Source organism: Pyrus communis, chromosome 10 (genome assembly GCF_041283825.1).
Source record: "Pyrus communis isolate YQ-2024b chromosome 10, ASM4128382v1, whole genome shotgun sequence".
Lineage (NCBI taxonomy): Eukaryota > Viridiplantae > Streptophyta > Magnoliopsida > Rosales > Rosaceae > Pyrus > Pyrus communis.
In genome coordinates, this window is record NC_142574.1 from 32747870 (window position 1) to 32772110 (window position 24241).

Sequence of the window (24241 nt, forward strand, 5' to 3'; positions counted from 1 at the left end):
TGACACCACATTAAGGAGTAATGCAAAACTTTGGTAGACACTGAGATTCCCCATTAAAGAACTCAAACAGATCATACCCTCTAAGAACCGATTAGAATTGATAACTCCACTTGACAAAATTGTCATCTTGGAGCTTCACAATTATCATTCCTAACAGACTTTCGATCTTGACATTATTAGACGCCATATCAACTCAGAAAATTCAGAAACAATTCTCAACACAAACTGCAACACAATCTTTGCGATAACGATATTTGCACCAAGCGATCTTCAATTCACAATCTTTAATTCACAATCTTCAACGCACAATCTTCAATTCACAATCTTTAATTCACAATCTTCAGTTAACAATCTTGTAACTCACAATCTTCACTTCATACTTCTCAATTCACAATCTTTAATTCACTATCTTCTCAGAAAAATCAATCTTCTGCTGATATTTGCCTCTAATCGACATGCTTTTAACAATTCTCTCTTCATGAAAATGCTTATTTTTTTAGCACTAATCTCAATCAATCATAAACTTCATCAAACGTTATCGAATTTCAATACAATTTCAAAGAAAACTTAACAAACTTCTCACTGTGACAATTTATCAAACACCTACTGTGCATAAAGTTTCAGGAATATAACCTGAGAAACCAATCCTCCGAGATCTTGAACCGAACAGATCGAAACCCAGATGAAGAAACTCAAATCGAAGCTCCCAAACAAGATCACCAATTTGTAACCTTCAGCAGAAGATGATGGCACGAAAGATCGTCCGGGCGAATGATACCATGATAACCAAACTAGAGAACTGAAAAGAAATGCTAAGACTACAAAAATGTAAGAAAAGAGAGATGAACAATTAGAGAGAGAAATCAGAATTTGATCTTTGTATTTCGACTTAGTACAAATGAATTACAATCTATCCTTTTATATCTCAAGTTAGTCGGTTACAGTGCTAACTAACTCTCAACAGATTCTAACAACCCTAACAGACTCTGCTAACATGGCAATGCTGATGTGGTTGCTGAAATGTCATTCTAACAATATCAACCACAAACATACCGGAGATTAACGCGTGTGAAGCCTGCCTCACGTGCCACGTCTACTACCATACCAGACACTCTGACGTCGGCGTCCTCCAGAACCAGTGCGCGCAGAGACGATGTGCTGATAAACTCCCTCAGGCGACCGACGGCCATAGCCTGCTTTTCGATCCCAATGCGCACAGATGTGCCGGCCTCCAGCTGTTGCACAAACTGGCTCATGGAGGTCCTCATTACCTCAAGTTTTTCCCTCCGCTTGTTCAATTTGGCCAAAATCTTGAATGCCCTCTTGACGTCACTGCGACTTTGCACCCGTCCACCGTGTTTCCTTGACGCCTCCCCCAACTTCATAATTTCTACTTCATTGATCCCTTCTCGAGCAGCAAGATGCTGCAATTGACGAGCATCGGAACGGTCCTTGGGATATCTGTTTATCAGAATTCTTGGTTCCCACTTTCGATTTCTCTTAAACCACTGATCATTTTTCTGGTTCCATAACTCAATCAGCGATTCCAACTCGATACGACTCTTCACAACAACGCGAGCGGCGCGATGAACCTTGTTAGCCTTTTCCACGAAGCATTCTCTCGAGTGGGAAATCTTGGACTTCAACTTTTCACACCGATCTTCCATAGCCAGGAAATTGGCCATAGAAACCATCACCGACGACATTTCCGGGTTTGAATTTGCAGGGAGAATTATACTTTTGAGAGAGAGATCAAAATCAATTAACTATAATCAAGAATCAATTAACTATAATCAGAATCAATTAACTAAATTATATACCCGAGATTAACGCGTGTGAAGCCTGCCTCACGTGCCACGTCTGCTACCATACCGGACACTTCGACGTCGGCGTCCTCCAGAACCAGCGCGCATAAAGACGATGTGCTGACAAACTCCCTCAGGCGGCCGACGGTCATAGCCTGCTTTTCGGTCCCAATGCGCACAGATGCGCCGGCCTCCAGCTGCTGCACGAACTGGCTCATAGAGATCCTCACTACCTCAAGCTTTTCCCTCTGCTTGTTCAATTTGGCCAAAATCTTGAACGCCCCTTTGATGTCACCCCAGCTTTGCACCCGTTCGCCGTGTTTCCTTGACACCTCCCCCAACTCCACAATCTCCACTCCATTGATCCCTTCTCGAGCAGCAAGATGCTGCAATTGACGAGCATCAGAACGGTCCTTGGGATATATGCTTGTCAGAACTCTTGGTTCCCACTTTCGATTTCTCTTAAACCACTGATCCTTTTTCTGGTTCCATAACTCGATCAGCGATTCCAACTCGATACGACTCTTCACAACAACGCGAGTGGCGCGAGTTGGAATCGCTGATCGAGTTATGGAACCAGAAAAAGGATCAGTGGTTTAAGAGAAATCGAAAGTGGGAACCAAGAGTTCTGATAAGCATATATCCCAAGGACCGTTCTGATGCTCGTCAATTGTAGCATCTTGCTGCTCGAGAAGGGATCAATGGAGTGGAGATTGTGGAATGTCAGAATGCATGTCCTTGAGCTTCGATGTAGAAACGTTTTCGAGACCTAATAGTTTGTGGGGAAATGGATAGAGATCGTCTGAAATACGGTTACAAAATTCTAGATAGAATACCAGCTCAAGTACTTGAACTCTCTTATTCATTGCAAACTGAATCCATTTGTCGAGCAAACTTGAAAAACGGAAATCTACATAAAAGCAAGCCAGGAAGTGTTCAATGACTGGACCTCTATGTTGTTCCACCACATTATCTACCCAATTGACGTATCTATGCTGTTCTTGGTCTTTTAGTTCTGGTTCCATTACCATGAAGTGAAATAAATATTCACCAAGTTCAAATTTAGCATCCAGATCGAGATTCATAGTGGACGACCACACATACTGCCATCTTCTAGAAAGGATACTGGTAGCTGCTGCTTCCTTAAGTGGCAAGAGAGACACAATACTAGAAAGTATTTCATCAGGCAACTCACTAATTCTGTCCACCAAATTGTTGTTTTGGCCCTTATTTTTCTCCTTTATTCCCAAGTTTTTCTTTTTTCTTTTTGGCATGTCTCTACTCCGCCGATAAAGGTTCCTAGCAGAGGCTGCTCCCGTTAGCATGAAAAGCGAGAATAGAAGACTATTTGGCAAACGACGACTGATTTTGCCCACCGCGTTGCACTTGCCCTTATTTTTCTCTTTTGTCCCCAAGTTTTTTCCTCTTTTTGTTGCCTTTCCTCTCGTCCCGAAGTTGTGCTCATTCTTCTAATAGATCAACATGCCAACCCCAAAGGGAAAACAACAACAACAAACCGAGTAAGGACTAAGGAGTGTTACAGGGTAGCGTTCATCAAGTTCGGATAATACTTACATCCCCATAAACGTATTTTCATGAATATATTTCATAAACAAAACCGTTCAATTTCTTAATCATCATTTAAACGTCATTCGTACGAAAAATCTTTCGAATTGGAGATTCTGAAATTGAACAGTTCCGATTATGAATTTTCTAAGATGAATGAATGTAGATTATTAGCAATGGGGGGATGCAAGTAGTATCTTTTGCGTAAAGCAATGGACAAATTAGATATGTGGAAAAATATAAAGATTCAATTTTTAGATGGTGGCATGCGCGTTTGGTATATGGGAAACGGAAAGATCAAATTTTTCATAACAATTCGATATCTATGAAAGAGACTAGAAGAAAAAAACGTAAACTTCGGAGTTTTGAATCTGTAAAAAAAAAAAAGGGTGTGTACCTTGCTTTTGGAAAATTGAGAAGCTGGGCAGCCCCTTTTGGTCATCAGATCTGGCAGTGGCAGGGCAGCGTTTCCGTTGAGGTTGTTTCCTGGTCCGAAACGGATCTCAGTCTGCGACGCTTTTCTTATAGCTTCTAGGTTAGAGAGGAAGAGAGACAGAGGAGAAAGACAAAGCTAACCAGTCTAACTTGTTTGCTTTGTCGAAGTGTATAGGAGGTTTCCAGGATTTGGGAGATTTTTATTCTTTTAATAAAATTTAAGAGTATTCTATTAGAATTCTAAGTGATTATTTGAAATTTAATCTGTATTTAATTACAATTTTAATATAATTTATCAAAAATTTTATAAATCTTGTTGTATTCAATTAAGATTTCAAAAAGTTTATAACGTTGTACTCAATCAGGAATTTATTTTAAATTATTTTAAAATGTTGACAAATTTTGGAGGATTTGAGAGATTTCGTAATATAATTTAAGCATTCACAAATTTCACCTCTCTTTCTGAGATTTTCAAGGAATTATATCAAAATTATGAAAAGTATATAATAGTTCAAATTTAACGTAACGGGGTGGAGAAAAAAAAAAAAAAATCAAAGTGCTATATAAGAGATGTGTATTTAATTGGGAATTTGAAATATTTAAATGGATTTTTATAGAGTTTAATTGATTTGTAGGGATTTTCATGTAAAATTTTGATTTAATTCCCTCGAAATCTCATGGAGAATGATGAAGTTTGTGGATATTTAAAATACATTATGAAATCTCTTAATTTTCCTTTAACTCCTCAATTTTTTCAAATTATTTAAAATCAAATTCTAATTGAATACAAATGAAATGTTATAAACTTATCTAAAATCCTTATTGAATACATCAAGATTTATGAAGATTTTAATAAACTATCTTAAAATCTAATTCAATACCCATTAAATTTCAAATAATCACTTAAACTTATGATTAAATATCTCTAGATTCATTAAAAGAATTAATATCTTTGAAAATCTGAATTGAAGTAAGCCCTTAAATTTGATAATAATTAAACCAAAACAAAATTCTAAATAATAATAAATAAATTTGACGTTCAGAACACACAAACCCAATTATAGTGTGTGTGTATATAAAGCCACTCAGTACTGATATGGTGATATTTTTCTTCACTTAGAAGTAAGAGTTTTTATGTTCAAATTTCGTAGATGGCAAATTCGATATATTCAATTGAAAATTTGAGAGACTTTAATGGATTTATAAATCTATAGATTTTTATGGACTTTAATTGATTTGTGGAGATTCCATATAAAATTTTGATTCAATTCCCTCGAAATCTTATAGGGAGAGATGAGATTTGTAGATACTTAAAATACATTACGAAATCTCTCAAATTTCATCTAATTCCTCAACTTTATCAAATTTTTAAAATCAATTTATAATTAATACACCTAAAATGTTATAAACTTATTTAAAATCATAATTGAATACACATGGATTTCTAAGGATTTTAATAAACTATCTTAAAATTCAAATTGAATACACCTTAAATTTCAAAAAATCACTTAAAATCTTGAATGAATACCCCTAGATTCATTAAAAAAATTAAAATTTCTCAAAATCTCAATTGAATACATCTCCTTAAATTAGACTGTTTATTATGTGATTTAATCGAATTCTTTCTTTCTTACCGTAAAAATATAACCCAATAATAAACAAATAAATATAAAATAAAATATGAAAAAACACCAAAAGCCGAAGAAAAAGATAAACAAAGAACCATCAGTGACACTCACTTCGAGTTCCGCCGCGACTTCGTTCTCCTCCATCTCTATGTGAAAGTTGCTTCAAATCCAATATTTTCATCACAGATTGACTCTGCTGCTTCCTCTCCTCTCAGACACATTCCAAACGCTTCAGAACTAAATATTCTGTCTGTCTTTCGATGGAAGCTCAGCGTCTGCTTTCTGGGTTCTGCTCACCCTCGCCGATTCCAAACGCCAGAACCCAATACTTCGTCAGATTTCCCTCCCCTTCTCCTTCTCCTTCTTCTTCTTCTTCTTCTTCTTCTTCTTCCTCCGCCGCTTCTTTTGCTCAATCCCACAGGTGGGTCTCCTTCAAAGCTCGCCCTTTGTCTACCAAGCTAATACAGTGCAGGAACACCGCGGACACAGAGAGAGCTGAGGTGGTGGTTTCTTCGGATAAACAAGATTTGACAAGTGGGATTCGACCGAAAAAGCTTGCCGTTTTTGTTTCCGGCGGGGGCTCCAACTTCCGTTCGATCCATGAAGCGTGTCTTAACGGTTTAATTCTCGGAGACGTTGTGGTTTTGGTCGCAAGTAAACAAGGTATCCTCCACTCTCAAGTGCTTTTTGTCATTGACAGCAATACAGTTTGCTTTTCTTACTCGATAATCTGGTTGCAATTGCTCGATCTTAACTTGTCATGGGATTAAATTTCACTTCTACGCAATTGCTCTATCTTAACGTTTGTTGTTATCGCTTGCTCAAAATTTGGTCTTCGTTTTTTTATTGTCGTATCAAGGCAAAATCGGGCATATAGATTGAATGAAAAAGTTTTTGTAGTCACATGTTTTAGCATTCTTTCAATGGCAGCATTGATGTTGGAGATAGATTACATGCTTTTAGAATGAGTATTTAGTGTTTTTCTAGGAAGCACTTAGATTGTGAATAAAAATGGTCTTATGCTTCTGGCAAAAGCACTTATGAGCAGGAGTGCTTCCTGCAAATGCATTTCCGAGCCAGAGCCCTTAGACTTGTTCAAAAGGCTTGTTTCAAAATGCCTACATTGGCACCTGGGGTTTCGGCTGCTAATGATAGAGTGGTAAAAGCAAGTTAGGAACTTCAAAATATATTGTAGAAATCATTGATGAGAATATTGTATATTCATTCAGGTGTACTGATAGTTATTTTTGCTTGTCAGGTTGTGGAGGCGCCGACTATGCAAGAGAAAAAGGCCTCCCAATTATGGTGTTCCCGAAAACTAAACTTGAGCCTGACGGAATATCTCCAGCTGACCTTGTTGCTACCTTTAGGTCAGCCTCTTCTACAGCTCAAAAGTTTCTCTCTCTCACTTGGTTATTTAGAATGTCGAACCATCTGCTTATATGCTACTTGTTCGATTACACCCCTCAAAGAGGAGGTTGAGGCAGGGGCAAATATTGATACAAATGCATTAGCATTGGTGCTTTTAGTTTCGGGTGCCTTTATTGGCACCCAATTTTTAAATAAGTTAACCCCCTCATTTTATTGAATTCATAAAGGAGACAACCCAATAGTATGTTACTTACATTACTTATCAGCCTCTTCACATTTTGGTTGGTTATGTATAACATCAGTCTTATGCACTATAAACAATCTGTAAGACCGTAGCTTAAAAGTACATGCTTATTTTCTGGTGTTTCATTAGCCTAGGGACATAGACCAAGTTCAGCAGTAGCTAGCGTGGTGTGAATTATCTATGAGCAGTCTTTTAAGCATAGTTTTATTGCTAATTAGCTTTTGATTGATTATATATATGACCAGGGGATTAGAGGTTGACTTTGTTCTCCTGGCTGGTTACTTGAAACTTATACCGGTTGAGTTGATACAAGCTTATCCCAGATCCATACTGAACATCCATCCCTCACTTCTTCCAGCATTTGGAGGCAAAGGTCATTACGGTATGAAGGTCCACAAGGCAGTCATTGCTTCTGGGGCAAGGTATGCATCCTTCACCAATATCCAAAGACTTTTGAGTCAAACTTCACTATTCAAGTTACATTTTCTGTTTGTATGTACAGGAAATGTTCTAATATTTTGTAACTTTTATTTAGGTTAGATACACAGGCCCTACAATACATTTTGTCGATGAGCACTATGATACAGGACGTATCCTTGCCCAAAGAGTTGTCCCTGTGCTTGCTAAGGACACTGCCGAGGAGCTGGCAGCAAGGGTTCTTCGGGAGGTAATGCAATTTTTGTCTTGTCTGAACCACTGAATGAATCCGAAGAATCTTTTCTCCATGTGTTTCCTTTTGGATTCTGGCCTCTTTCGGGTGCTGGAATCATAAATGTGTTAGTCTGTACATTGTATCAATCAAATTTTTTGTTTGTTATTGATTTTAGGAGCACTCCTTGTACGTGGAAGTGATAACAGCAGTATGTGAAGAACGGATGGCTTGGAGGGACGATGGTATTCCTATTATCCGGAGCAAAGAAAATCCCAATGAATACAGCTAGCAGAACCGAAAGTTTTCATTTTTGAAGAGACTTTGTCCCGGTTATATACACTACCTGTTACTTGGATGCGCACATTGCATATACTTAAAAAAAGACGGGGAGGTAGCAGAAAAAAGAGCTCCAAGCTCAACCTGTAGCGTGAGTCGTATATATCCTTTTTCTTTACTGCATTATCTGTACAATGGCTAAATAGCCTATGGCAAAAGTGAGGCTGTTTGCTTTGAGAGTTCTAACCGCATTAGGCCAAATAGTACCGAAATACAGCAGTAGGGTACTCTTGTTCTTTTTTCAATGTCTACCCATCTCGTACCCTAGTTTTTCTTGACTGTGTCAGTATCTCAAGTTAGTTACGAATTATCATGCGTTTCAAAATTCTCACCTAACAATATAATTGATTTAAAATACCGCAACAGTCACATTAAGCATTCTCGAATTTCCGCTCTTTTGGGTTGAATCCCCAAAATCATGAACGTCCAATCCATCCTTTACTATCCTTTGTATGACGGGACCCCTCACATTTGGACGGTGTGGATCACAACATCTCCCTTTTAGCCCAACTGGTCCATTTTCGCCACCATATTAGTGACATCAAGCAGATGTACGGCTGAGATCAATCCTGCCAACAAGTCCTTTGAGATTCATACATTATAAATGAGCAGCCGCTGCTAGGGTTTTAAAAAGCTATCACACTTCCATCTCTGACTCGTTCTCCGCAGCCGCTGACCGTTTCATTTTCTCTCCCGAATTTTCAAGTTTTATTTTCATATTTTTTTGTGGGAAATTTATGGATTTGATGAAAAAAGAAAGCTACTTGTACCAAGAGAAGGGTTTGATTTATAAAAATTCAACATACCCTTTCGCTTGATTTTGGCCAAAAGGGCTGTAGCTATATCGAATTACAAAAGAGAGAAGTTTACTGGCCGGTCGTCGTTCTCTGTCGACAGATCTGCTTACCGAGCTTCTCACAGTTCTTTCTTCCTTTTTTTACATATCTAAATTGTTTTATTATTTTTATTTAATTTTGGTGTGATTTAATTTAATTGATTGAGAAGGGGAGAGGAGAGAAATGGCATAGGATTTAGCCTTTTCGTGAGACCCTTCTCTTACATGAACTAAAATTATTCAAATTTTAGGGTTACCTTCCAGGCAAACCTGCTTCGATTTCCCAGGCTGTTTGCGTCTATTGGTGCCCACATTTATTCACTTTTCATGCGGTTGACATTTTTAATTACAACCTCAATTTACACTTATTTTCAAAAGAAAAATAATTATTTTAAGCTACTTCAATCGAGTTGGATTTTAATTAGAATTTGTAAGCATATTTGACTGCAAGCGGATACACTGCTCTAATTTAATGATTAGGATATGAAGTATCGAACATAAAAGAACGGACAGAATATTGTCTTATTAGCAATTCCCCTCAAAATACACCTTTGGACTTGAAAATCCGATGAGTCTTGAACATCGATTTTGTTGTGAATTACGGAACCGGATCTCCTTCGGATTCAAAGGAATTGAACTCAATGATCAATTGATCCGGATTATTAAAATTTGATCAAACGGCTACAATTATATTTTTGGAAGGGTTTTCTGTTTGTAGCTATTGAATCAAATTTTAATAGTTCGAATCATTTGATGGATGAGCTCAATTCCTTTGGATTCGGAGGAGATACGGTTCTGTGAACTACAGTGCAAGAGGACGAAACACTATTTTAAATGATTTATTTTTAACTTACAATTGAACTGCAAATTACATTTTCGAATTGAAATTTTTGATATATTATGAACATGGGATCGAATTTATCTTGCAATCTATTTTAATACATAAATTTTCTCTAACCAAAACCGAGATGGGTATTTTACGGTTGCAACAAGGCCATTGGGCCCGTTAAAAAAACAAAAAACAAAAACAAAAACAAAAACAAAATTAATACGACCAAAATGAATCAAGACAAAACGACCAGCTATCCCTCTTGAAACGCAGCAGTCAAACGCCCAACTCTCAAGCCATCCTTACTAGCAAAATCATCTCTGCAATAGTAAGACTTCGTAGGCAATGCCTCAAGCCTCATTGATTTCTTGACACCTCCAAATCCATGGTTCGATTCCAATGTCGTATTGGCGGCGGCTAATGGTGCTACTGCATTGGTTGTGCGCTTGTAGGATCCAAACCATTTGGCCTGCATGTATCCGTTCCGCCGCCATGGCGGCATTGGCATGTCCACGCTCTTCATAGATTTTTTTATTGCCGTGCACATTAGCCTCACGATTTTCTTCAGCTCATCGACTTCTCCGACGAATGTGTTTGGAAAAACTTCGAGGAGCGATGTGTAACGTGTCGTGGGACGAGCAATTTCGAACTGTCCCACAAGGAATGGTTCCACTACGTAACGAGTTCCCTTGAGGTTGACATCGACAAACTCGTAGTCCCCTGCTGGAAACCGGCTCGATTTCACCCACTTTGATTTGCAAAGGCCTGCACACATTGGATGAATAATGTAATTAGTGATTAATCAATCTCATAATGTAAATAAATTGTATTATTTCTGCCAAATAACAAGAAAAAACTGATTTTTTTTTTCTTTCAAATTTTGGGAACCAAAACATAAATAACACTAAAGGGCAACCTCAAGCAAATAATGCTTCTGTGACCATTCGGGCACATATAAGCAACATTTTTATTGCGCCAAAACTCGTCTCAAAACATAAATAACATTACTAAATTTAAAACTCCACTCACCAGCATCAAAACCCTTGTGGCGCAAGTGAGTCATCAACCTCCTTTTGAACCCCCGGGACGACTTGTCGTCCCCAATGCCCGCCAAAGCAACTTCCACCTCATCAGCAATCGTCTTCTTCAAATCATCACCTTTCACCTCAAACAATCTCTCCAGAGAATTCTTCGTCTCCGAATCCGACCAATCACCGCCCTCTGATTCTTCATCGTTCCGTACGCCGTCCCGGTCGCCACCGCCTTCTCCCAAATCCCCTCTCTCGATGAAGGACTTGACAAGATCCGACAAATCCGCAAAACTCTCCCCGGCCGTGGAGTACTCGCTCCCGCTGCTCTCGCACAGCCTCACCCGAGACACCTCGTCAAACGCCGCCGCCACTCTCTGAAACCTCACCGCTCCCATTTTTTCCAATTCGCAATCGCGAACGATCTTGGCTACTATATCTCAACCGTATTTCTTCAACTTGGTCGGAATTTCGCACTCCGACCCCGATTCGCTCTGCTCCCTCCTATCAGATCAGACTATCAATTTTTTTCGCTTTTGGGATAAATGATTGGAGCAAATGACCCGATTGGGTGTTTTTATATAGAAGGAGAGTGTTGTCATGGTTTGTTCATGGTGTTTACATAGAAGACAGAAGTCTTGAGAGAGAGGGAGAGAATGAAGATGATGACATGATGTGGTGACTAAAACGACACCGCGGATTATTTATAGGGGTTGGTGGGTTTAATGAGTTACGATGAACCTGCCCGATTTGACGTCTTGATTCCGTTTTCTGTATTTCGTTTGTTGCCTGCGTAGATACTAAACTTTTATATTAACAATGTAACCAATATTTTGGAGATTTAGTCAGGGTTGCATTTTCTAATTTAAATTTGCATTAAATAAAAAAAATTATTATTAGCATTTTAAAAATCTTATTCTATACTCATCATAAATGTTTTTTTTTTCTTCTAATTATAGAAAGTTTGGAATGTCAAATAAGATTTTTTTTAATGCTAATAACTATTCCTTAAATAAAACCCTTCTTTAATTATATTTAGGAGATAAGGTTGACCAAAAATCAAGTTGAAATTACCAATTAAGTGATGGGGATTAATAATTTATTCTGTAAAATTCAAAGTTGTACCAATAATTTAGCAGCTGCAGCTTTTACAATAACTAACCGCCTAATATGATATTAGAGTTTTAATAGACAATACATGAAAGATTAGTCTTGGTTTTCATTTCCGTTTTATGACTTGCAAGTAAGGTTCTAAAAGACGTTAGACGCGACAATCAGTTGGAGTCTAGGAGCCTAGGCGAATTAGGTGGATTTAAGTAAATCTATTACATTTTGTGTAAATAAGTCTGTTTACACTTAAAATATATATAATTTCATTATAAACTACAAAATAGAATAACATATATATATTAGAAAGTACTAGAACATAATTAAAACATGAGGAATATGTTTATAATGTGTATTTATTTAAATATTCAACAAGTCCCTTATAATTGATTGAAAAAAAAAAAATGCAAAATGAAAGTTATTTATTTTCTGTCTAAGTGAGTTGCAAACTAAGCAGGTGTCTAGGCAGGTTTGGGGGGGGCTAGGCAGGTGCGTAGGTGGTCTAGGCGGGCGCCTCAATAGGTTTAGGCGTTATTTCTTTAATTTTCAAACACCTAGACATTAATTAGGACGATGACCAACTACTTAACGCCTAGACAGGGTCTATGCAGCACTAGAAGGGATCTAAACAGCGTTAGGCGACGATTTTTAGAACAATACTTGGAAGTTGCGTTGGTGTTGCGTTTATGGATTGGTGACTTGAGTGTGGTAACTTTGCACTCATTGGCCTACGCATGCATGTGGATTCGTATACTCTCACACGTGCCAAATACGTCGGCGTTTCATCTCGGATGTGGCAAATCGAAGCTGATAATCATTGTTGGTGTCCAGGTTCAATGAACCTAATTGTGTCCACATGCATTGAATCTAAATTGTTCATCTTGTTCTAAACCAATGTCATTACAAAATGTACACTAGTTATAAAAAAAAACCGTGACCGCACGTGTTAAAATGTTTAACAGCTAAAGTAACAAGAAACTCAAACAAATTGCAGCCGCCAAAAGTGGACGTATACGACTAAAAGGCGACCCAAGCAAATAAAATTTTTCATTTTACGAAAATTGGAAGAGAACATATATCGTTCCCATAATGCAATATGGTACTTATCGAACTTAAACATCAAGTAAAATTTTCAACTTTAATAGACATGCATGCATTTGAATGATTGATAGAGTGTAATATAGTGTTCAAGCTACATTCGTGTTGGTCCTTTAATAAGGAAACTCTTTTACTTTGAACTTTCTCAATAAAGATGCATGATTAGTTTGGAGACAGTAACAATATATTATATACAGAAGTATTTCTTGTAGTGTTAAAGAAACTTTAATAATTGTAATTGTCTCACTTAGTTTGTGGACATTTCACATTCTATTTGAGTTATCTCTTGTCGTAGTTAATTAATATGTCATGTAAATATCTATCGTTTTCAAGAAAGAAAAAAAAACATTGAAAAGAGGATCCAAATTCGTTGGACGTTAAGAGGCCGTGTGTATCTCCATCAGTCAATTTGATCATTATTTTTGGGCAATTGAAGTGAAGATTGTCTGCTTAAAATGGTCCCAACTCCCATGCATACATCGAGTACTTCCATTTGGTCCTATAAATAGAAATATATTCCAATCCGTCAGCTCTGCGATAGTCTAAGATCATGTATACGACTGCTTTTTCAGCCACATACATTGATTAATCATGTTGCCCTACTCCATTACTCTAAACTTATATATGTTGCGGGGAGCTTTCTTTTTCATCCCCATGTATATATTAATTAGCATTTTCTATATACTATATATACTAATTAATTGATCACTGAGTTTTTTAACTGAATCAATAGTTTCATATCATGAAGAAGAAGGAGATTTTTTTAACGTACTCAGAAATACGGGATGGTATACTATGTTATTATACAAGTGGTGGGACACTTGAAAATTAAAACTTTTCTCCACTTAACATGTGTCTCCGAGCACACCGGAAAATTTCTCCAGAAGAAGGGTTAATGCTTAAGGAATAATAATCTTATTAGGTACTGCACACTTCATCTTAGCATTCGATCGAGCATTTAACAAGTACCTCTACGTAATAGTTTATATAATAAAATATATGTAAGGTGCTCTTAACTGTACGTTCAAATGAGTTTTGTAGTTTAAGCTTATGAGAATAATATTTTTGAACAAGACGTTCTATATTCAATCCCTCCTTTCAATATGATTCATGATGAAAATACAAATTTATCACAAAATACACCTTTAATGTTCTTGAGGAATACACAAATCCAAAATATAATTGACAAAATAAGATGTAGTATATTTGCTCCGAACGAAGACTGAATTTTGTGTGATAAAACATTGTATACATTGTACTAGTAGGTGAGAAAATACAAATAAAATATAATATCAACGTGATTTGTAATTTGACACTTACGACTTTCAAAAATGAACACACTGTTTTAGTTTGTTCACATTACTGCCCATAAAGTCAGCATTTTGACAACTCGAGTTACTTTTGTGTCTGGTCGAAATCATTCTTGCTAAAGTTGCTTTGCATTGTTAACAAGCTATATCCCTTGCATCAAAAAAAAAAAAAAGAAAAAGATCAAGCTACATCCCTCGTTGATGCTGTGCACAGTTTGCCAGCCCAAAATGTAACAAAATTAAATGGACTTGTTTCACATCTAAAGCCCATTTAAGCCCAGCACAATATGGTCTGGGCCATCATTTTGCGTCGGCACCGGCCCAAGCAAGAAGTAAAAGGTTATTCCAAAACCACTAAAATTAATAGTTAAAAAAAAAAAAAGAAGAAAAGAATCACAACTCGCAAGCAGAATCGGTCGCCGAAAAGAAAAGAAAATTTCAGAGACTGGAACGCCATTGAAAGAGAGGGGCAGAGAGTGGCCGTGCCAAAGCACACAAGGAGAATAGGATGAGATCTCTGTCGGCCAAGACGGTGCGTTTTATTCCTCAATATGCAGAAGTAATATGCTTGTTTTATTATGCATAAAATTGTACTGTTTATCTGGTATTTGTTTTTGTTCTGGTTCGATCTTTTGGTGGGGTTTTCAAGTTTTCTGAGCACGTTCGTTGATCATGGGTCATGGGAAATGATTGGTTTTTGGTGGGTTTCAAGTTTTTTTGGCTAGATTACGTGAGCTTTAACGGTTGAGATTGGATCTTATTGTGAATTATCTTTTATTGTATTGTGCGAATTTCTTGTGGTTTCTAGGAGAATGGTGCTGGTGTAATCTGGGTTGATGATTTGGTATGTGGGATCTGATTAATTCCTTTATTCGAGTGTGGGTTATTGGTGAAATTTGATGACCCATATGTGGAATTTGCTGGTTTTCATTTGTCATGGTTGATTTTGATCGTGTTGTATGGATCAATATCGGGACTTTTGTTTCGATTTAAGGGAAGTGTTACTAATATGTTCGGTTCAGTGATGAAGTTAAAAGAAGTTGCGTTTTGCGTGTGATTCATGCGTAGTTGGTTTTAGGATAGTCATAATTGTTTGCTTTCTATGGAAATAAATAATTTGATGAACGTGATTTTCGCGATACTGTGTGGTTTTTTATTTACATTAATTTTATGCCAAATCGCTTGCGATACTGATATGGTGTCTGTTTGCATTAAGTTTTAAGTCAAATCGCTCACAACATTGTCTTGTGCTGGTACATGATCTGCAGGTTTTATGAACTCTGCAACAGTTGAAGTAAAAGACTCGGTTGAGAATATACAAGCATAGAAATAGGAATGGCTGATGGAAGATCAAGCTTCTGGGGTCCTGTCACATCAACAATTGAGTGTTGTGAGAAGAATTATGCCTACTCTTCTTATATTGCGGAATTTTACAACACTATATCAAACATTCCATGCATTCTGTTGGCGCTCATTGGCCTTATAAACGCCTTGAGACAGCGGTTCGAGAAGAGATTTGGCATTCTACACATATCTAATATGATTCTTGCCATCGGAAGCATGTTATACCATGCCACATTGCAACATGTGTAAGTATCACTCTCGTTAAGTTTATATGCTGACAGAAGGGATTAACAGGAAAATTTGAATGACGTGTTTCAAAACATTAAAAATATCAATATTAGACTTTTATGAGTATATTATGCATTTTACAAGTACTATATCTGATTACAAATTACATGAAAGTTGCAAATATTGTTAGCTTGTTTCTTTGAAAACAAAGCCCGTGCACTCTGGAAAGTTTAAGTTGAGTTGGTTAGTTGGCGGTTAAGGCCGTCTTCTATGGACCAGGGTAAATTTCTTTAATCCTTAACAGTTTTAAGTAATGTATATGACATGTCATGAAGTTGCAAAACACAGGTAGTCTGGGTAGCTAATGACAACGATGTGTTCACTCTCGTAAGAAATGACCGCATATATATGCATTCATTAACACATGCATAATCCACATTAGGTATGAGGGTATGTGGACTTATTATCTGCCTAATAGTTGTTTTAGTTACTCGGTCTGTCAGGTCCAGTAACTTTATTATTCAATTTATTTGTCTAAATTGTTGCAATGAAAGTTGAGTGCTGAAACTTTACTGGTATGTAATTCCAGGCAACAACAGAGCGATGAGACTCCTATGGTTTGGGAGATGCTCCTTTACATGTATATCCTCTACTCCCCAGATTGGCATTATCGCAGTACAATGCCCACCTTCCTCTTCCTCTATGGTGCTCTTTTCGCTGGTGTTCATTCTGTGGTTCGTTTTGAGATTGGCTTCAAGGTGCACTATGTGATCTTGTGTCTTCTCTGTGTACCTCGAATGTATAAGTACTACATATATACGCAAGACGTGTGCGCTAAGCGGATTGCAAAGCTGTATGTGGCCACCCTTGTTATTGGCAGTTTGTGTTGGCTCTGTGATAACATCTTCTGCGAAGAGATATCCAGTTGGATGATTAACCCACAGGGTCATGCCTTGTGGCATTTGTTCATGGGTTTCAATTCCTACTTTGCGAACACTTTCTTGATGTTTTGCCGGGCTCAGCAACGAGGATGGTCCCCCAGGATTGTTCGTTTTATGGGGTTTTTGCCGTATGTGAAGATTGAAAAACCAAAAACCCAATGAGAGGTCGAAAGCAAAAGGCAGGAGTATAGTTTCAGTAAGATTTCTTCGCAGGTGTGGAACGCAACCGGACAGCCGGACAATCATTTTCTTTCACTCTCTAGATTGGACCGAGAAGAAGGTTGGTTTTTGTTGTTTTAGATTGGATCTTGTCTTGATTTTCGTTGTAAAAGTAGGACGTGTAACATATCTATAATCTCTTTTCTGTTGCGTTGGTCGATATGACTTAATTTTGTTTCCGTTTTTCATTTCTGGAAGTGCAACTCTGGTTCTATTAATTGTTTGTCACCAAATTTTGAAAAAATTGTGAGATTTCATGGCAGGAGCAATTTTCAGTTGTATTTGTTGCTTGTCTCTAGCACACCAAGCATTTTTTTGGCACTGAAGGAACCCCTACACGTTGTGTGGCACGCGTGTATGTACACGCCAAGCACATTGATTCCGAACAACCCTTGTCCGAAAATATCAAATATCGCATGTATTAGAAAGGAAGACGAGTAAAAGAAGCAAGAATCCATCAACAACAACAAAACATTTTCTCACTAAATGGGGTCGGTTATATAAATCCTAGAACGTCATTGTGCTTGATTACGTGTCACATCTTCTGTTAAATGAATCCTAGAAGCAAGAATCCATCAAACTATAAAAATACAATGTTGTCACAAAAGGACAGCAAAAATTGAACACTACTGCATCACCCAATTTTGCAATGGGCATGTTATCCATCGAAAGCGCAAGGGAAATTGAGAGAGAAATGCAAGTACATCTATAGTTGATGCCTATGAAACGAGAACGAGAATATACAGGGTTTGCGCACAAGAATGCCTCCAGCCTAATGGGGGTTGCTCTCCGAAAACAGAACACCGCCATTTACAAATATTCCCATGTACAAACATGCAAGGGAGAGGCGAAGAGATGACCGAAATACAAGTTATTCACACACGATTAACCAACCAGCCTATCCTGCAAGACTTGTTTAAGCTTCTCAAACAGAATTTGCTGCTGCTCAAGCGTAAGGTTCATCAAAATCTAAATTGCAAAACGAAAAAAGTCAATCCAATCGCTATCAATTCTTGTTCATTAAAAATTTCAAAGCCAATAACAGAATTACGCACGACACTTGTAGAAAGGATACCTGGTCTATGATCATATCAACTGAGAGGCTCTGAGGCACAACGAAAGACTGATGATAGATATAAGCAAAGATAGCCATCACCATCTACAAGAAAACAAAATGGGTCGCGTCATCTAAGTCATTCACTGAAGCCAAACATAAAGACCCCATCGTTTAGAGCAAAAGATCAACATAAAGTGGGAATTGGAAGCAGCAATAATTAGTATGAGCAATTCATTCGGAGTACTAAAGAACAATTTAGAGCACTCCGACAGAAAAATTATTATCGTTATTATTTAGGAAAATCATACCTGGCAATCCATTCTATCTGTGATTCCACCATGTCCAGGGATACTATCACCAAAATCCTATGACAAATGGAAGAATGTTAAAATAATTTCGAACAACTGAAGCTTACTATGCAAAATTGCATCAATCCAAATTACAACAACAGAAGTAAACCTTGACTTTAAAAGCCCTTTTAAAGCCACTTGCAAAGAAGCCTCCAAAGGGAGCGATTATTGATGCAAACAAACCGAGACATAACGCATGCCATTGAACTGGCAAAATTGAGATCCCTTTCCAAGGAAACTGCAACAAAAAATAGATAAGGATTATATTTCACTCAATTTATAAGAATCCAAATTTAAATAGCCTATTTAATTGCAGGCATGGCTATAACATAACTGAAGCAGTCTCTGAAAACAATCATCTAACTGTTAATACTAAGAGGGAGCCTGCTAATCCACTGAAAGAACAGTTAAGATCGAATTTTATAAGAAGCTTCAGCACGGAAGAAAAAGAAGAACATTGAACAACATTGAACACAGTAGAGACTATTTATCAAATACAATATGCATGTTCTGTGAGCAGTTGACACAAAACTCTTTGGCCAAATAATGACTTCATTATCAAAAAGTGGAAAACAAGTTAACTGATCTCCAAAACAGAAGATTCAATTCACAATTTCTTAGGGATTACCATGATCTATGGTTTAGTACAATACACAAACGGGTATGCTGTCATGTAATTACAGAATCAAGAGGCAACACTTTACTCACCCATTGTGGGAGCCATTCTGGAAAGGTATAATACTCTGGCTTAAACAAGGGACCAGGATCACAATCAAGCCAACCAGTCGATAAATCCTGCAAGTGCATCAACAGAAACCAGTGGAGATTAGCTACATCAACTGAAATGCTATTTCTTTCCTAAACCAATTGAATAACATTTCATCAGAATCATTACCCCTCTTGGACATGTTAGCCACTTGAAACGACCCATGATGTTTGCAAGCTGCATAAACAAATGTACATACCATGTTTGTATTCAAATGAATATGTCAACACATTATTGTTTATTCACAATCACATAGAACTTATAGTCAGAATGTGTATACATCTGAGAACATTGTGCATCTGGTTGAAGCATGCAAACAAAAAGATAGGCTGTACAAGGTAATTTTGATACATTCAAAGTGGAAAACCTTTGGATTAACAAGTCACAGAGAAAAAAACCTTCTAAACACATATTTCTATAAGTTGAGATGTACCGTGACCAATTATGGTGGACCTTCAAGTCAAATAATTATCTTACTGGAGCATAAGATCTATAAAAATGAAATCAGGGCAATCGGACTGAAACTATGGTTTATCTTTCATGCAAGACAAGAGAAGTCTATCTCCTATCACCCAATTAATTAGCAAGCTCACCAAAAATGCTGATATGATAGTTGTAATTGACGCTCCAATGAACCCCTCCCAAGTTTTCTTTGGAGATATCTTGATCAAAGGGGTTTTTCCAAAGAAGAAACCCCAGATATAAGCAGCAATGTCATTGATTACTATAAGTGAAGCTGGAAGAAGAAACCTGCAATTTTTTTGTCTTTGTCTCAGATAATGGAACAAAAAAAGGCAACGTGTGAGTTTGTTCCTACAGAAACTTGAATTACCAGAAAATTCCTTCAAAGATGTTCGCTACAAAGAAAGAGGACTGGGTAAACACAATAAACAGAATCATGTGCGTCCACGCATACTGGCCAAATTGATACTTGTACATCTTCTTTTTTAATGTAAGAATGAACCACATAAATCCTGCACCCAATTATGGGGAAAGGAATAATATCAATATCATCTGAGTTATATATAAATGGGAAAGGAAAAACACCAACGAAACAAATGTTCACCCAATTAAACCACTATGCATATCAAATATAGTATTCGATGCTGGTCAACAAGAGGCAAAACACAATGAAATCCAATTTCACTTCAACCAAATATTTGGCTATACTCGAACACATCATTTGTAACAAACCTGCGATGTACAAGAAATAACAGACAACCATATGATACTTGATAAGGCTGCTGACAAGCTGATATAAAACTTTATCTGAAGTGACAGTGTTCACAAGCCGTTGACTGAGTATGCGACCATAAACAAACAGCATCGCAGTGAAGAAAAAGTGCCTGAACAGAGAAATTGAACTTGAATAAATATTACAGTAACACTCTTTAAATAACACCTGAACTGATTCTGTGGAGTAAAATAGACTAGACAAAATGAAATGCTACTATTCTGACCAATTTAGATTCCTGAATCCCGGTAGGTGCTTATCTTCATGAGCTTTCCTGAGTAGATTAAACAGCTCCTTCGCCATAAAGATTTGGATAACCACCACCATAGCAGTGATGCAGAGATGACCCAGATATATACTCAATGCAAAACCTCCAATCATCCAAATAGAAGAGTACGCACGTACCAACATTGACCTGTATTTATTACGGTCATTAACCAGTAAATTGCCTCCATTTGTTTTACTATCATCGGGGACAGCCTGCAGCCATAAAGGAAATAAATTGAATAAGTACTACCGCCTTAATCTAAAATGCCTACATCTAATACAGCACATGCATAAAAATTTTAATTTTTTTGGTTTGCAGAAGAGCTCAAAACAAAAACACATATTGTGCAGAAACAACTAAAAAACATGCAAATGATCAGTTACAAAACCAAGAAAAATGAAAAAACAAATAGGAGAAACTCGAATGTGCGCTCTACATTATTTAAACTACCAGAGAAAGTCATATTGTCCCCTACAATTCTTTTAGATATAAAATCATACAGAATGAAGGTAGACAGCCCAACACTCTATCCTGAAAGAAAATAATATAAGTATCCAATTCTAACAAACCTCAGCTGAGCGTCTACGATGCCGAAGTCGAGCAATTGGGGACCTTGGATTTGGTGGGCTGCCGACACTATTGTCTCCTGGCATGACTGTTCTAACTTAGTTTTGCTCAACAGGTTAAAACATACATGTATCTGATGCAAAATGACCGTCACCTGAAAGAACAAATAACATTCAGATAAAAGGAGATGGTAATCATAAAATAAAGTGATAATTGTCTTGTCACTATGCACTGCATACATCAAGGGCCCTTTTGATGGCCATTTTCAGTTTCCTTTTAAACCTTGAGATACGAGGAAAGTATGGGGGAAAAGTAGGAGGTGAAAGAGAATGGAACAAATAAAGAAGAATGGATGAAAACAACATATTGAAAGTGAAAACAACTTCAAATACTTTTTCGTTTTTGGTCTTTAGATTAAACTTTCCGTACATTACCTTATGCATCTCTTCCACTTACTTCCTCTACCCTTCTATATCCCTAAATTCTCCCATGTATTTACCCTCTATCGCTAACACAACAACGAAAACTAAAACTAAAACTAAAAACGAAATGGTTATCAAAATGCTCCAAGGTATACGAAGCTAAAACCTTAACACGCCGGCGGCACACTAAACTAACGTCATTTGTTGCAGGTACCAAAGATACAAATAGAAGATGAAAGGAACCCACCAATGAGTATCAGATATCAATCAAATGGGTGTGACTACAAGCACCAGTCAAGAAACACTCTTTATGAGCTAGCATTCCAAAACTTTGGGAACACACAATTCAACCATCAATTTCAAACCTTTTGGGATCAACCCAATTTCAATACCTTCCCACCATGTTCATCACTTCCTTGCTTGGAAAATAAGATAAAAAATAACAAGTCTGCAAATCTTCACTGCCCCAATGGAAGATTCATGAAAAAAATAAGAACTTTTGCCCACCCAGAAGATTTAAACACACAAACATAGTGCAGAAGTGCAGAAATACGAAATTTTAACAATTTAAAAGCTGAACACAAAGAAACTGTCGAAATTCAAATCTTAAAACCAATAAATTGAACCTAAAGATCGAAAATCACCAGAGAGTTAGAGATAGGAGAGAGAAACCCACCTCGTTTCGTTTCCTCGCTTGTGGGAACTGACAAGGTGAAGCCCAACGAAGGAAAAAAGAGGCGAACACGAAGAGAGAGAGAGAGAGAGTGAAAGTGCCTTTCTCGTAACTGGTTTTCTGGAAGAGGAGAGAAGAACACAACGAAAAACGAATTTTAGTTGTGAACCACCTTCTAATTGTACAAAGTGGTGGAGTTTTGACCGTCCGATATGTGATTTAGGTTTTGGGAGTACACGTGTATGGCTAGTGTTTGACCGTAGGAGATTCTGGTTGCGCTGTTTCTTTCCGTCACACTCCAACGTAAAAAAGTCAATGAATCAAATCAAACATTTAATTGGTTATTATGCTTATTTTGTACTTTGTGCAATCCATTTATATTGTAATTAAACATTTACCACTATTGATACCGAACACATAATTTCAAATGTGGACACACGCTCTTAATCTTAATCACTTTAATTTTTATGTATCATTCTCTGAGGATAATAATTCGAATTTTGAACACATTCTAATATTGAGAAGGTGTATCAGAACTCAAAAGTAGTAGAGGTCTGTGAGGTTTAAGGTTTAGAAGCTTGTGAATAATAGTCCGTGAACAATAATGAGTGAGATAATGCTATATCTATATATAAAGCTAACACAAAAAATAAATAGTGATTTTGATGTCATCAAGTTTCAACAAAAATATATAATTTCAAACGCTCTTAATCTTAATCACTTTAATTTTTATAAGCGAGGAAGAAGGGAAGCATGCTATGCTATTTGTTTGCTGCTTTCCCAATCTTTTTTTTTTTATTTTTTTGGGGAGAACGCTTTCCCAATCTTTGACACTTGGAATATTTCACATTTTTGTGTTCGTACTATGTTAATTTTATAAAAGACAAGCTTTATCGAACTGACGCCTAGCCCAGCCCAAACGCTTCAGGCTGCGTATGAAAATAGTGTTGGGCCGTGAGGGTTTAGAGTTTGAATTTGAGCTTGTATTGGGCTTTTATGAGGCCCATATTTATTCTGCAATTTTAGGTAACTTGTGAAACCCAACACATCTAAGAGAGAGAGAGAGTTTCTGTTTCTTTTTTTCATGTATAAGCGGAATTAGCCAACCTAAAACACTAAAACTGACATTGGAAAAGAGGCCACATATTGATACAACTGAAATTAGTTTCGACTGCTAACTTTTTGCGGGGAGATCTGTATTGTCTCTGTTTTTTTGTCAATGGGAGCTTTTATAACAAAGTCGGTATAAAGACTCTGCAGCAGATGAAGGTGAGAAAATAACAACCGTCCTATAAATGTGGTAGGTACAAACGAGACGTCACTTATGCATTCAACGCATAATAAAGGTTCCTATTTATACTAAAACAAAAAATTACATAAAATGTGTATCAGCCAAAAAGCTAAGACCCACACAAAAAGTCCCAAAGGTGAACTCAACAGAAAAACCTAAAAAGCCTAAAGGAAGATTCACCCGCCACCTCCTCTACCGCATAATTGTTGGAGACGACCTATGAACATAAAATCCAAAAAAGAGTCTGCAGAAAGCTGAACTCGAGCCTATCTTCGTCTCAACGTCGGTAAAATGGAGCCAAACATGCAGATCAATAGTCATCTAAATGCCCTGATCCAAGTAGAACGAAAAAAGCAAAGGGGTGTAAGCACCGAAGAAAGTTGAGGTTCGACCATAGGGTAATGCTATGTTATGGAGACTAAATTTGAAAACAATTTGCATATTAAATGATGTGTCACCAATAAGATTGAGCACGTTTATCAACGATTAAGTAATAAATTAATTATCAACTTCTATATCCTTTTGTTTCTAAAATTTTGTTTACAAATTTAGTCTCTCTAGTATTATTCTCGACCATATAACCAATTAGCAATATGGGGAGTAGTCAAACCTCTTATAAGCCCTTGCAAAGTTTCTG

At 37.1% G+C, this 24241-nt stretch overlaps 6 protein-coding genes and 1 non-coding gene across 8 annotated transcripts; 3 read left to right on the forward strand and 4 right to left on the reverse strand.

Moving 5' to 3' along the window:
- Positions 1–316: 316 nt before the first annotated feature.
- On the reverse strand, positions 317–2444 carry LOC137728638 (uncharacterized). Its single transcript, XM_088678136.1, has 4 exons — positions 2426–2444; positions 1821–2364; positions 1054–1737; positions 317–731 (listed from the first exon to the last, which is right to left on the reverse strand). Exons 1-4 carry the CDS (start codon positions 2442–2444, stop codon positions 596–598), a joined length of 1383 nt encoding a protein of 460 aa, XP_088534262.1. The 3' UTR covers positions 317–595.
- A 41-nt stretch (positions 2445–2485) lies between these two features.
- On the reverse strand, positions 2486–3930 carry LOC148693944 (F-box/LRR-repeat protein At4g14096-like). Its single transcript, XM_088678800.1, has 2 exons — positions 3769–3930; positions 2486–3274 (listed from the first exon to the last, which is right to left on the reverse strand). Exons 1-2 carry the CDS (start codon positions 3811–3813, stop codon positions 2504–2506), a joined length of 816 nt encoding a protein of 271 aa, XP_088534926.1. The 5' UTR covers positions 3814–3930; the 3' UTR covers positions 2486–2503.
- Positions 3931–5506: 1576 nt separating this feature from the next.
- LOC137730185 (phosphoribosylglycinamide formyltransferase, chloroplastic-like) lies at positions 5507–8304 on the forward strand. The gene is made up of 5 exons (XM_068469244.2): positions 5507–6097; positions 6693–6804; positions 7295–7471; positions 7590–7716; positions 7877–8304. Exons 1-5 carry the CDS (start codon positions 5695–5697, stop codon positions 7988–7990), a joined length of 933 nt encoding a protein of 310 aa, XP_068325345.2. The 5' UTR covers positions 5507–5694; the 3' UTR covers positions 7991–8304.
- Positions 8305–8867: 563 nt separating this feature from the next.
- Positions 8868–8960, forward strand: LOC137730392 (small nucleolar RNA snoR109). The gene has a single exon (XR_011068152.2). It is a non-coding gene; the product is annotated as a small nucleolar RNA snoR109 (small nucleolar RNA).
- Positions 8961–9675: 715 nt separating this feature from the next.
- Positions 9676–11406, reverse strand: LOC137727331 (phosphoenolpyruvate carboxylase, putative (DUF506)). Its single transcript, XM_068466197.2, has 2 exons — positions 10731–11406; positions 9676–10466 (listed from the first exon to the last, which is right to left on the reverse strand). The coding sequence occupies exons 1-2, from the start codon at positions 11125–11127 to the stop codon at positions 9955–9957; spliced, it is 909 nt and encodes a 302-aa protein (XP_068322298.2). The 5' UTR covers positions 11128–11406; the 3' UTR covers positions 9676–9954.
- Positions 11407–14613: 3207 nt separating this feature from the next.
- LOC137729254 (alkaline ceramidase) lies at positions 14614–17238 on the forward strand. Of its 2 annotated transcripts, none has more exons than XM_068468126.2 (3): positions 14614–14776; positions 15513–15833; positions 16406–17238. In XM_068468126.2, exons 2-3 carry the CDS (start codon positions 15580–15582, stop codon positions 16917–16919), a joined length of 768 nt encoding a protein of 255 aa, XP_068324227.1. In that variant the 5' UTR covers positions 14614–14776; positions 15513–15579; the 3' UTR covers positions 16920–17238. The 2 variants fall into 2 exon arrangements, with proteins under 2 accessions (XP_068324227.1, XP_068324228.1); XM_068468127.2 differs by having other exon boundaries at positions 14640–14803.
- A 212-nt stretch (positions 17239–17450) lies between these two features.
- Positions 17451–22496, reverse strand: LOC137729253 (phosphatidate cytidylyltransferase 2-like). The gene is made up of 12 exons (XM_068468125.2): positions 22317–22496; positions 21221–21372; positions 20610–20863; positions 20344–20495; positions 19982–20123; positions 19743–19899; positions 19279–19326; positions 19092–19178; positions 18493–18621; positions 18342–18398; positions 18052–18135; positions 17451–17945 (listed from the first exon to the last, which is right to left on the reverse strand). Exons 2-12 carry the CDS (start codon positions 21302–21304, stop codon positions 17862–17864), a joined length of 1278 nt encoding a protein of 425 aa, XP_068324226.1. The 5' UTR covers positions 21305–21372; positions 22317–22496; the 3' UTR covers positions 17451–17861.
- Between the last annotated feature and the right edge of the window lie 1745 nt (positions 22497–24241).